The 13977-nt window shown below is 46.6% G+C and overlaps 1 protein-coding gene across 1 annotated transcript in view; it reads left to right on the top strand.

Annotated features, from left to right (window-relative positions):
• Positions 1–13977, top strand: part of CAPN13 (calpain 13) — a 229951-nt gene that overhangs the window by 112833 nt on the left and 103141 nt on the right. Inside the window, exons 10-13 of the mRNA XM_088467992.1 lie at positions 250–410; positions 4638–4792; positions 5912–5923; positions 11433–11635. Coding sequence (XP_088324118.1) covers positions 250–410; positions 4638–4792; positions 5912–5923; positions 11433–11635 — 531 coding nt within the window. The remainder of the gene's footprint in view (positions 1–249; positions 411–4637; positions 4793–5911; positions 5924–11432; positions 11636–13977) is intronic.

Here is a 13977-nt window from a genome sequence, read left to right as displayed (position 1 = left end):
AGGGGACAAGTGGAGGTATTGCCCAACCAATCAGATTCTACTTATCATTTATCTAGTACATTATCTGAAATGATAGCCAGAAGCTGACTGGTTGCCATGGGAACACCCCCAGTTTTCCTTTTTAGCTGATTCGCTGATTCTCTCCCTGTAGTATCAGAAACAAGCTCAGATTAGTCCATTACTACTTTTCCTTTGAACATAATGTAGAAAGTTATTATTATATTATTATTATGATTATGTTGTTTGCAGGATGTCCTGTCCAGATTTCGTGCAGAATTTCAGACAAGTGAACATCTGTAACCACATCCCGACTTACTTAGACTTCGGGGAGCCGCAGTACGTCTGGGAGCCCTGCAGTTATTACAACCAGTGGGTGAGGGGCAGCACGGCCGGAGGCTGCAGCTCTGCAGGTTGGTCACTCATTATAAACACTGAAGCTTTAGCCACTGTCCTCCTGGGCACTTAGGCCCTGATTCAGAGCCGCTCGCTCTGACAAAGCGCTCGCTCTGAATCAGGGCGTTTTCTTTTCTTTTTTTTTGTGCGCACAGCTATAGCGAGCGGCCAGGACGATGGTCGCGACCATCGTGCATGCGACGAGACCCTTGTGGTAGGGTCTTGTGGCCGTAAACCCCAGAGAGATTTCAGCTCTAACAGAGCCGGAATCTCTCCCACTGACATCACTCGTGGTGTCAGTGGGGCCGCTCCCAAACGGCAGGCGTTCCCATGGGAACGCCTCCGTTTGGGCAGCCACCCCCCCCCTGGCCCGCCCACCAAAGGGGGCGAGCTGTCACACAACATCGACAGCTCGCCCCCTTTGGTGCGAGACCCGCAGCGGCGGATTGCCCGTCGCTAGCCGGGTCTCGCGCATGCGCATGACGGAGCCGGCTCCGTCGTGCGCATGCGCTGTGGGCCACCATTGACCCGGTTGCGAGTGCTCAGCGCTTGCGACCGGGTCTGAATCAGGCCCTTATTTCCGGCAGCAAGTTTTGTTTATTATCACAGTGATATTATGCCTGCGGCATTTACCATAACTTATCCGACCGACTTAGGGCCTGATTCAGACCCACTCGCGAGCGGCTGTCCGCTCGCAAGTGGGTCAATGGTGTGCACTGCGCATGCGCACGACGGAGGGAGCTCCGTCGTGCGCATGCGCGAGACGCGATAAGCGAAGGACTTTCCTTCGCTCGTTGTGTCTGATCAAAGGGGGCGTGCTGTCGATGTTGATTGACAGCACTCCCCCTTTGGTGGGCGTGCCGGGGGTGTGCCTCCCAGACGGGGGCGTTCCCAAGGGAACGCCTACCGTCTGAAGCCGGCCCCACTGACATCACTAGTGATGTCAGTGGGAGTGATTTTGGCTCTGATAGAGCCAAAATCACTCCGGGCCTTGCGGTTGAGAAACTCAACCACAGGCTCCGGCTCGCATTGGCGATGGTCGCGATGGTCAAGACCATCGCGACCATCAACCTGCACGCTCGTATAGGCTGTGGGTGGTGACCCACAGCAATACGAGCGTCCAGGAGGACATTCCATAATTATGGAGGTGGGCCCTGATTCAGAGCGAGCGCTCTGGTCAGAGCGTCCGGCTCTGAATCAGGGCCATAGTCCAGGACTGCTTTCCTCCTCTGCGGTGTCCGAGCTTACCCCTGTTTGCTAAATACTGAAAGAACGCCATAAGCCCCTTCCTCTGACCACACGCACATAGGTGTATTGGTATAATGGGTGCAGGGTGTGCAGTACACACGGGCCCCTCGGTCCAGGGGGCCCACATCACACACCTTGCCCCCATAGTATACTTACCTTGTGCCAGCAAGCGGGTCCCTCCACCTGCGAGGTGCCATCTTCCCAGTGAGATGGGGGGAGCGCTGCTCAGAGGAGGGGGCCCGCTGTACACGGGCCCCCCTCGGGTGTTAATGTGCCCCTGCACACGCAGCTTTCTATATGACCCTCATCTTTTAAAGAAAAGATTTATGTGACTAGGTTGCCCAGATTTTTTTTTTTTACAAACAGTCGACGAATTAATCTTCCCGAAACTTTTTTATACATTTTCCTTCTCATTGTCACTCTCCAGCTAATACATCTTCAGGTTGTCATCCTCAGCTATTACAGCGCAACGTACCGCGCACTCCAACCACAGAGGAATCTCATTTACATATCATTTCTATGTGTCACGACTGCTCGCTATCTAGGTCGCGCTTTATTTAGCATTTGTCTCCTTAATAGTTCAATTCGTACATTTTAAATAGCCAGGTTTTTAGGCTCATAGTGTACAGGTAACGTATAGAAGTTTATCTCTTCGTTTGCTGCTGACGTGTGTATAATGTAATTGCCATTTTTTTGTAACAATATATTATGTACATGCTGCCATCTAATATACTAGTCTTGTCTGTGGGCCTGATTCGTTATGGAACCCGAATGCAATAGCGATTATGCACGCAGTCTCACTGCGATAGTATGCTAATCCACTGCGATCGCTATGCCGTCACAGCACAACCTAAGGACGCCCTTACCTTACACACATCCGTAATACTTAGCAAGACTGTGAAACCATCGGTAACAGTGAGTACCATCGCAGCCTCACGCACACTTACACAAGCTCTGACCTTACTCAGGAATTGCTAACCTCATTGCACACGAGAGTAAGTACTCACCACCCCCAAACGGTACTTCTTGTCAATCACTCTGCGATGGGTTATGCGTAGCCACTGCGATCACAGTCCCAATCACAGTGGAGTGTTCGTGCACACGCACTTCGATACATACACCTGCGCAGAATGCAACAATCGACCGATTGCACGCGTCATGACAGTTGCGATGGGTAATGAATCAGGCCCTGTGTCCGTTATTATAGACTGTCTCAGGGGTAGGCAGTGTGTGGCAGTCCAGCTGCTATGGACCTACACATTCCAGTATGCGGAATGTGTTACTGATTACTTGCCTACCCTCCCGATTTGGCCAGGAGCCTCCCGAAAATCGGGTGCAGCTCCCGACCCCCCGGAATGGCAGGCAAGCCTCCCGGCAGCGCCGATCCCCCCCCCGACCCCCCTGCGATTAACCGTTAAACCCACTCAGTGGAGGGGGCCGGTGACTCTATTCATGCTGAATCACGTCATTTTGGCCCCGTTCCCTGCTTCACAACGCCTGTATTATCGGCATTCTGTAGCCGGGGCGGGGCCAAAAATATGCGATCGCGTGGCTCCGCACCCGTCACGCCCACATATGCCATTCACCCACCCTGACACGCCCCTTTGTACCGACCACGCCCCCCTGCCCTGCCGATCTGGCTGCTCCTTTCCGGGAACGAGCAGCCAGAAAGTCGGCAAGTATGGTTTAGGGCAACCTAAAACCGTGGCAGGGCATGCTGGGATCTGTAGTTCCTTAACAGTTGGAGTGTCACACATTGCCTACCCCTAGGTTATCCAAGTGTTATTGTATGCTGCTTTCATATAGTATGTGAATGGTTGAGTCCCAGGCATTATTCTTCTAGTAATGACCATAAATGGTAGTAGACCGTGTGTGCTGCCAGTGCCAGGTAACAGTCACTGCTATGGTGACGGACCCTGGTTCACCACAACTACAGTAGCGCTTCTCAGTCCTCAGGAAATGTTCCTGCACTCCTATCCTGGATGCTTTCAGAGCTCTATCCTTCTGGGCGGGAATAGGACACTCCCTGGCTGCCGGTCTGCCTCCTCTAGCAGCCGGTAACACACTCTTTATCAGGACGCCAGCCCTGGAATGACTATGCTGCTGCCGTGACACTGACAAGAATAGCTGTTAAACAGAGGAGGCCATATTTCCTGAGGGCAGGGGGCTATGCGTAGTGTCATCATGATTAGACCATTCAGCATGGTGGCATGGTGGCAAACACTATGCAGGAAAGGTAAAACACCCCCCTTAGCACAGAGAGCCTGATTCAGAGCCGCTCGTAAGCGGCCGCTTGTTCGCTCCGAGCGATGTTCGCACATCTGCGCATGCGTATGGGTCGTAATGCGCATGCGCCAACCAGTCAGTGCGGTCGGAAAACGTGTGTTCGCAAAATTGCGAGTGCCTGCTAATTTGATTGACAGAATGTACCGTTTGTGGGTGGTAACAGGGGAAGGTGCTTGAAAACGGGGAGTGGAGATCCAAACGCAGGCGTGCCAAACGGTCAAAACGGGCGTTTTAAGGGTGTGCATAATTAACAAAGCAGCGTCATCGACCACGTCACTTGGTTGTCTCTTAGCCTGAACTGTTCGCATGATTGCGGTAGGAAAATCCAACCACAAGCACTGCGAGCAGTTCAGACGCCTTTCGATGTACTCGATTAATCTAATAAATAGCGGAGATGACGTATGATGCGAGCGGCCAGGGGGCGTTTTTACAAAATAGCAAGCGCATGTTTCGTTCGCTCAGACATAGAGGCGTCAAAAGACCGCAAAGAGCGAGCGCTCAATTTAAATAGCCTGCCTCTTTTTCTGAACGAGCGAGCGCAAATAGCGTCCGGCTCTGAATCAGGCCCAGAGCATCACTGAGACCAGCACCTCAGACCTTTAACTCCCCCGGCCAGGGGATTATTGGTCACCATGATACCTATTGCAAAGAGCAGTTGTGTATAATAAGATATACTATATAATGTAATTTTGCTCTTCTGATTGTTACAGATGACATATGGAAAAACCCCCAGTACGTGATCACTGTGACGGAGTCGCAAGCAGCAAAGAAGGGTTACAATGTGACTGTAGCTCTCATGCAGTGTCTTAGTAATGAGCGGAAGTACAGCCCTCGCTGGTTACCCATCGGGTTCTCCTTCTGCAAGGTACAGCAACCATCCAATCAGAAACATGCTTTCCTTTACAGCGGTCAGGTGATGACCCGGCGCACGCAGGACCAGCTACAATATCATCAAGTAAAGTGTAGCCTCCTGTTATAATAAAATATTGGCATGTTTCATATACACACTGGTGCTGAGTTTGTGCATTCTATGTCCATTTTTACGGTGGCTTCAATTGCGCCTTTCATTGTGGCTGATCCAGGTTTGTGCGACTTTTTCACTGAAACTGTGCGTCTTATATGCATACATAAAGCAGCTGGGAGCAAAAGTACTGCATCGCTGGCTTATTCTGACCCCTGGGGTGTGCGACATTTGTATATCTGTGTGCGACTGAGTCCGTATATGCGTAAAAAGGGATCCGATGCGAGCAGCTGCTGATTTTCCTCCAAACCAATTCCTGCGTGCATAAAGTCGCAGCCTAGAGCCTCTGGTACACTGCGAGCGTCTTTTTGCTGCCAGTGCGAAGTGCCTAGGACGCAAAATGTAAATAAAAATACGGGACGCTGCAAATCTCGCATAGTCTCAGATGCACCGGGCATCTACCGCCATACAGTACATGAGGACACATCTGTACATAGTAAGCACACTTTGATGCTGATAATGTAGAAAATAATGTTAGTGGAATGGACCTCTATGTAACACCTTCTGGCAAGCGCTCACTGCCCTTTGCGGCAATTTCAAATTTATTTTAATACAGTGTTATAAGAACATTTTAGTGCATTAGTATACTGTGCTGTAGGAAGGCTCTGATAATGTTACCAGGAGAACAAAAGCAGATGTTTAACTGATTTAGGGGTCTATTTACTAAACCGTTTTAGGAGACAGAGTGAAAAGTGATAAGGTGCCAGCCAATCAGCTCCTAACTGTCATTTTTCAAACACAGCCTGTGAGATGACAGTTGGGAGCTGATTGGCTGGCACCTTATCACTTTTCACTCTGTCTCCTAACACTGCTTAGTAAATAGACCCCATCATTTCTTACTGCCTTTGTGTACGGACCCTAAGGAACACAAGTGTAGGTGCAGCACTGTATCTGGCAGAAATTCAGCATGCAAAGCCACATAGCCTAGAAGGAAAAAACTAATTGTTATGTTTATTTTCACAGGTGGTAGTCAAGGTAAGAAATCCATAAGATGGTGGTTATATCGGCAGGTAGGTGAAGACATTTTTTTTTTTTTACCACCCACCAATGAAAACATTGAAAAGGGAAATGCATCAAGACTTGGGGGCAGGGTTGGACTGGCCCACAGGAGTACAGGGGAAATCCCCAGTGGGCCCCACTGCCTGTGGGCCCACCCCTCTCCTCTAGGTGTCAGGATCCAGACCTCAAATCATACATTGTTACTCTACATGTTGATCAGTTACCACTGATCAACAGGGTGCTTGGTTCCTTTCTATAGAAACTAAACAAACATTTCCCTATTGGTTAGCCAAGTGTCTGTGGTGGCTGGCCACACCCCTTAAGCATGGGCCCCTACCAGGGATGGACTTGCCCATGGGTACAGGGAAAATCCCCATGGGCCCCACTGCCTGAGGGCCCACCCACATACTAGAGGTGTCAGGTTCCAGACCTCAAATCATACAATGTTGTTACTCAATTATATGGTCAGTTACCTGGTAGAGTAGTAGTACCACTGATCAACATGGGTGCTTGGCTCTTTTCTATAGAAACTACAACCAGATTTGCCTATTGGTGAGCCAAGCATCTCTGGTATCTGACCACACCCCTTAAGCTTGGGCCCCTACCACTGCATTCCCCCGGTGGGCCCTTTATGCGCCAGTCCGACACTGGCCCCTACCACTGTATTTTCCCGGTGGGCCCTTCACTGTTTGAGGGGTCTATTTACTAAGCCTGGGATGGAGATAAAATGAACGGAGATAAGGCACCAGCCAATCAGTGCCTAATACCCCTTTCAGACATACGACCAGGGAAATTTCCTTCTCAGACCCGGGAATTTATCCTGTGCAAAATCCCGGGTATTTGGTCGAGACCCCCCTTTCACACTACAGCGTCTACCCAGGAAATTCCCAGGTAGACCCTTTTCAGACAAGAGCAGGGTTTTTTAGATTACCTGCCTCTCCTCTGACGTCTGCCCTTCCTAGCCTATCCCCTTTCTGGCTGCCGTTGATGAGGTCATCAAAATGCAGCAGGCAACCGGCCAATCCCAATCCAGCCATTTTTTTTCTTAATAAATTACTTGTTTTATCTCCTATTTGCCGCCCCCCCCCCTAATGGGGAAGAGATAGAACCTCTTCCGTTAATGTACTGCCCTGGTGGTCCAGCGGAAGTGCGGGCGGCCTGTTGTGCCAGAGACCTGTCGGCGGTCTCCAGCACTGGCGGGTGTCACTGGGGTCATCTGTGTCACGATCTACAATGACACAGTCACCAGTGCGGGGGCTGGTGAGCGGCAGCGCTGAGCGTCCTATAGGACGCTCTGTGCTGCCAACTGAAAGCAGCAGCGCTGAGCATCCTATAGGATGCTCTGCGCTGCCAACTCAATGTAAAAGCTGCTTGGTGCAGCCCGGGAATAGTAAATTCCTGGGTAGCACCTTTCAGACATAAGCAGGGTAATTTCCTGGCAGTTAGGAGCTGATTGGCTGGTACCTTATCACTGTTCACTTTATCTCCAGCCAAGGTTTAGTAAATAGACTCCTTGAAGGGAGAGAGAGTGGATGAGTTGCCCAGAGCAGCCAATCAGCTTGTAACTGTCATTTATCTAGCACAGTCTATAAACTGACAGCCAGAAGCCGATTGGTTACTTGTTCCTACTTGCTTACTCCTAGGTCACGCCCCTGCGCTTGTTACTTAACTTCCCTTCTTGTCCAAAATGTAGGTCAGTATGTTCTTGTTCCTATAGGACCTGACACAGTTTATGAAATAGTAAAGAGTCCTATTGTGATTAAAATCGGGTTCTCTTAGCCCGATACAAAAAAGGGTCTCTTCCCTGCAGCTGTCCCTGATGTCCGGGTACAGATTTCTGTAAGTATTATAACCCCCCCTAACCCTAGCCCACCCCTCCCTCAGCCTACCCTAACCTTCCCCTCCCACAGCCTAACCCTAACCCTCCCGCAGCCTAACCCTAATGCTACCCTCCCACAGGCTAACCCTAATGCTTCCCTCCCACAGCCTAATCCTAACCCTCCCGTCCCACAGCCTAACCCTAACCCTCCCACAGCCTAACCCTAAAGCTACCCTCCCACAACCTAACCCTAAGCCACCTTTCCCAGAGCCTAACCATAACCCTCCCCTCCCACAGCCTAACTCTAACCCTCCCGCAGCCTAACCCTCCCCCTAGTGCCTAATCCAAACCCTTCCATCCTGCAGCCTAACCTAAACCCTCCCACAGCCTAACCCTCTCCCCGCAGCCTAACCCTAACACTTCCCCCCACAGCCTAACCCTCCCGCAGCATAACCCTAACCCTCCACCTAGTGCCTAACCCTCGTGTCCTGCAGCCTAACATTTCCCTCCCACAATTTAAACCTAACCCTCCTGCAGCCTAACTGTAACTCTCCTCCTAGTGCCTAACACTAACCCTTCCATCCTGCAGCCTAACCCTCCCCTCACAGCCTAACCTTAACCTTCCCCTCCTGCAAGCCTAACCCTAATCCTTCCATCCTGCAGCCTAACCCTCCCATCCTGCAGCCTAATCCTAACCATCCCATCCTGCAGCCTAACCCTCCCATCCTGCAGCCTAACACTAACCCTCCCATCCTGCAGCCTAACCCATACCCCCCCCACAGCCTAACTTAACCTTCCCCTCCCGCAAGCCTAACCCTAACCCTCTCATCCTGCAGCCTAACCCTACCCCCCTAGTGCCCTACTCTAACCCTGCTTCTATCCCTAACCCTCCCCCTAGTACTAATATACCTCCGCAATCTGTCGGGATTCTGACTACATCCCATGTTCAAGGCCAAGAAGAGTCCAGAGCCTTCATTCCACTTGGGCGGTGCAGGAATCATTAGCTAGCAAAATCTAATTCATATAAAATTACTATAAAGTTGATGCTTATCTTTACCATTATCTTTACCATTACTTAGCTGAATATTAATATTAATAGAATATATATAAAATATATATATTCTATTCGAATATATATAATATAGCTCTATATATTAGAATATATAGAATATATTCTATTGGGTAACGCCACCTTTAGGCGGCGTTTCCCAGTAGAAGCCTATAGGCTTCTTATCAGGACGCTCCAGGCTGGGAGGGATCCAATCGGGTTAATGTTAGATTAGGGTTGGCGTTAGGCTGCAATTAGGGTTATTATTAGATTAGAGTTAGTGTTAGGCTACAATTATTGTTAGGTTTAGTGTTTTAGATTAGAGTTAGTGTTAGGCTGCAGTTAGGGTTAGTGTTACAGTAGTTTAGAGTTAGTGCTAGGCTACAATTAGGGTTAGGTTTAGTGTTAGATTAGAGTTCGTGTTAGGCTGTAGTTAGGGTTAGTGTTAGTTTAGAGTTAGTGCTAGGCTGCAGTTAGGGTTAGTGTTACAGTAGTTTAGAGTTAGTGCTAGGCTACAATTTGGGTTAGGTTTAGGGTTAGATTAGAGTTCGTGTTAGGCTGTAGTTAGGGTTAGTGTTAGTTTAGAGTTAGTGCTAGGCTGCAGTTAGGGTTAGTGTTACAGTAGTTTAGAGTTAGTGCTAGGCTACAATTAGGGTTAGGTTTAGGGTTAGATTAGCGTTATTGTTAGGCTGCAGTTAGGGTTAGTGTTAGTTTAGAGTTAGTGCTAGGCTGCAGTTAGGGTTAGTGTTACAGTAGTTTAGAGTTAGTGCTAGGCTACAATTAGGGTTAGGTTTAGGGTTTGATTACAGTTAGTGATAGGCTGCAGTTAGGGTTAGTGTTACAGTAGTTTAGAGTTAGTGCTAGGCTGAAATTAGGGTTAGGTTTAGTGTTAGATTAGAGTTAGTGCTAGGCTGCAGTTAGGTTTAGGTTTAGTGTTAGGCTGCAGTTAGGGTTAGTGTTACAGTAGTGCAGAGTTAGTGTTAGGCTGCAGTTAGGGTTAGTGTTAGATTAAAGTTAGTGTTAGGCTGCAGTTAGGGTTAGTTTAGCATTAGTGCTAGGCTGCATTTAGGGTTAGGTATAGTGTTAGATTAGAGTTAGTTTTAGGCTGCAATTAGGGTTACGGTTAGTGCTAAATTAGAGTTAGGGTTAAACTGCAATTAAGGTTAGGGCTAGTGTTAAAATGGAGTTAGGGTTAGGCTACAAATAGGGTTAGGTTTAGGGTTTGATTACAGTTAGTGATAGGCTGCAGTTAGGGTTAGTGTTACAGTAGTTTAGAGTTAGTGCTAGGCTGAAATTAGGGTTAGGTTTAGTGTTAGATTAGAGTTAGTGCTAGGCTGCAGTTAGGTTTAGGTTTAGTGTTAGGCTGCAGTTAGGGTTAGTATTACAGTAGTGCAGAGTTAGTGTTAGGCTGCAGTTAGGGTTAGTGTTAGATTAAAGTTAGTGTTAGGCTGCAGTTAGGGTTAGTTTAGCATTAGTGCTAGGCTGCATTTAGGGTTAGGTATAGTGTTAGATTAGAGTTAGTTTTAGGCTGCAATTAGGGTTACGGTTAGTGCTAAATTAGAGTTAGGGTTAAACTGCAATTAAGGTTAGGGCTAGTGTTAAAATGGAGTTAGGGTTAGGCTACAAATAGGGTTAGGTTTAGGGTTTGATTACAGTTAGTGATAGGCTGCAGTTAGGGTTAGTGTTACAGTAGTTTAGAGTTAGTGCTAGGCTGAAATTAGGGTTAGGTTTAGTGTTAGATTAGAGTTAGTGCTAGGCTGCAGTTAGGTTTAGGTTTAGTGTTAGGCTGCAGTTAGGGTTAGTGTTACAGTAGTGCAGAGTTAGTGTTAGGCTGCAGTTAGGGTTAGTGTTAGATTAAAGTTAGTGTTAGGCTGCAGTTAGGGTTAGTTTAGCATTAGTGCTAGGCTGCATTTAGGGTTAGGTATAGTGTTAGATTAGAGTTAGTTTTAGGCTGCAATTAGGGTTACGGTTAGTGCTAAATTAGAGTTAGGGTTAAACTGCAATTAAGGTTAGGGCTAGTGTTAAAACGGAGTTAGGGTTAGGCTACAAATAGGGTTACGTTTAGTGTTAGATTAGAGTTGATCACACCTGTTGGATGAACCGCATGTAACATATATACGAGTACACTCGCATTTCCGGCATTACGCTTTGCAATTAAAAGGACCATACAGTATGTGGAAAATATGAAAATGCTTTAGTTACCTAAAAAAGGGGTTTATGTACTAAGCCTTGGTGAGAGATCAAATAGGACGGAGATAAAGTACCAACAAATCAGCTCCTAACTGTCACTTTACAGGCTGTGTTTGAAAAATTACAGTTAGGAGCTGTTTGGTTGGTACTTTATCTCCATCCACTTTAGCTCACTCCAAGGCTTAGTACATAGACCCCCCTATAAAACCTTGAACCCCTAAGATTGAACTCCTCCAACTAAACAAGTCAAACATTGTGATTCCCATACACTTGTCTCAATCGGAGTTCATTCATGGGAACAAGACAAAGGTGTAATTTGGGAAACCAGTAGAGCACAGTAGGTAAATGGGTTATTGAGTCTACGGTGGGATTAATATTTACGTCTATAAATTTTAATTGGGCGTTTTCTGTCTGCTGCATACTTGCAGGGCGTGAAGAATGGATCGCAACAGAAATTCTCCCGCCAGCACGTGACGGAAACCATAAACTCGGGACTAGAAAGAGCTCGCGAGGTCACCAGGTCATTCATAGCGCCGCCCGGGACCTACGTCATCGTTCCTTTCACAGAAAACAAAGGGCAGGAGTCGGAATTCCTCCTGAGAATCTTCACCAAGACCTCAGAGATCGCAGAGTAAAATATTTTAAGATTTTCTTTTCGGATGGAAGACTAGCAATATACAGTATACTGTGCAATATACCATGTATAATCAGCGTACTGTATTCAGTATACACTCAGCAGAACAGTGCAGTGTTCATAGAAATATTTCCATAAAATAATGCGGGACCTCTATTAACGGTGATCGGATTGCGGGCGCACGCGATTATCCTGGCTCCCGTTCCTGATGATATGGATGAAAGAGTTACTGTATATACTGTATAGTAAAGTTTTACTATAGATAAAAATATCAGATGGAGGAGATAATGCAAGGAAATAGGACTATTCGGCCAATAACATGTTACATTATTAAACGGACAGCTGAACTAATCAGGTGTGCTATATTTTGTTGACTTTGAGAATGTTGATTGCATAATGTCGAGATATTGCCAGAATGCCGACATTGTGAATATCAACAGTCGGCATGCAAATGTCGATATTATGTCGCGTTGACGTTTTCTGGGGTGACATTAAGACCAAGAAAATGTCATCATTCTGGTGTCGACGATCTGAATGTCGACAAACAGGCTACATACTGCCTAATCCTATCCCACTGTATCTTGTAATGACCTTATAACTTCCAACACACAAAAATGAAAGTGATGGCAAAACACCCCAGCCTTTTTTTATAATCCGCCTAGCCACTAATCTATGGCAATACCGCCAGTCTGATAGGTCATGCCCATTTATATGCAAAATCCTGGGTTACCCTGCACAAATCAACATTGAGTATAGGTATAACTAACCCCAGTAAGGCAGACAGGAGATAATCTGACCACACCTTCCCCTCCTATAGAACTTCACGTCTAGTACTGATAAATGTTACAGTAGGACCTAGGGGAGATACTGTAGCATGAAGACATCAGGTAGCTCAGTAATTCCTGCAGGGGTTAAGGTAATCCTCACTGTCACGTTTGGAATAGGGATGTCATAGAACAGAGAGCCTGAATATGGTTCTGCCTGCTAGTTATGCTGCTAGCACAGTGGTTCTCACACACGGTCCTCAGGACCCCAAACAGTTCACATTTTCCAGGTCACCTAGCTGGGCACAGGTGTATTAATTACGCACTGACACATTTTAAAAGATCCACAAATGGAGCTAATTATTTTCACTTGTGATTATGTGGGGAGACCTGGAAAACATGCACTGTTTGGGGTCCTGAGGACCGAGTTTGAGAAACTGTGCTAGCATATACTTAAATTGAGGTAGATTATTTCTGAAGGCATTCAATTACATTTTGGAAGCTCGCCACCTTCTGGTGATAGAAGGTACAGCTGACTTAAAAAGTGTAAAATGTTCCTTATATACAATACATTACTTAATGTTAGCAATGAAGTTTTCCTGGTATATTTGTAACTAAGAAAAAAGAAAATTGCCCCCCAGCACACTGCAGATAAATCAAATATTATTTATTATTATATTTGTAACTAATCCTACTGTGGTTTCCAACATTCAAGCTTCATCCTTTCCATTGATAGCAATGATAACTGCATCTCCATTGTGGTCTCTATGTAATTATGACATCTGTGGATTATGATTATGTACATATGTAAAGTTTTTAACTTGTCTATACCTGTCCTGCCTGATCATACATTATATAATTTGGCTGTATACATCCACTATGTTTGGCGTTACGGAGCTCTTGTGACGCTATATAAATATAAGATATTAAATAGACACAAGGAGCATTTTCCAATTATTCAAAAGTTTCTGATATTACCTAGTCTATCATATAGTTATTATTGTAGACACATGGGGGCCTATATTTCTAAATGATCAGGTTGTAGACCCGATAATTGCAATTTCTTATCTGGGCAATAAGAAATTATAGATCTGCCAGATTTACCAAAAATCACATCCATGGATAGGGGCTCCGATAGTGCGATGTGTGACAGTGAAGTTAGCGCTGATACGATCCCTTTGCTCTCAGTTTGGGACCGCTGGCACGCTACTGCTGCTGCACATGCGCGGTCTCCTATGAATCTCTCTGTACTTTTTGTGTAATGTACAGTAGCTCATAGGCAGATCATGCCATCTAAAGGTGACGTTACCTACCGCGGCACGCTCGCTAAAGTCGCCAATTAAAGGGGCTGCTTTTGCTGTCGGAAATGGTGGGACCTCCGATATGTGCTGTGGACCCTCCATGTTACACCTAGGGGATACTTACTTTTTGTGGGGATCCCTAAAAAAAATCTATTTTTTGTTGGATTTCTGGAAAAATAACATTGGTAAATATGCCCCCAAATCCTTCATATTTATAGGATTGGATTTCATTTCTGCTGTATATGCTATTATTGCTAACGGCGTATTTGTATTT

Source organism: Taudactylus pleione, unplaced genomic scaffold, assembly GCF_031769625.1.
Source record: "Taudactylus pleione unplaced genomic scaffold, aTauple2 ptg000079l, whole genome shotgun sequence".
In the NCBI taxonomy this organism is placed as follows: Eukaryota; Metazoa; Chordata; class Amphibia; order Anura; family Myobatrachidae; genus Taudactylus; species Taudactylus pleione.
Note: the sequence above shows the minus strand (reverse complement) of the source record. Positions and strands in the feature narration are given on the sequence as shown.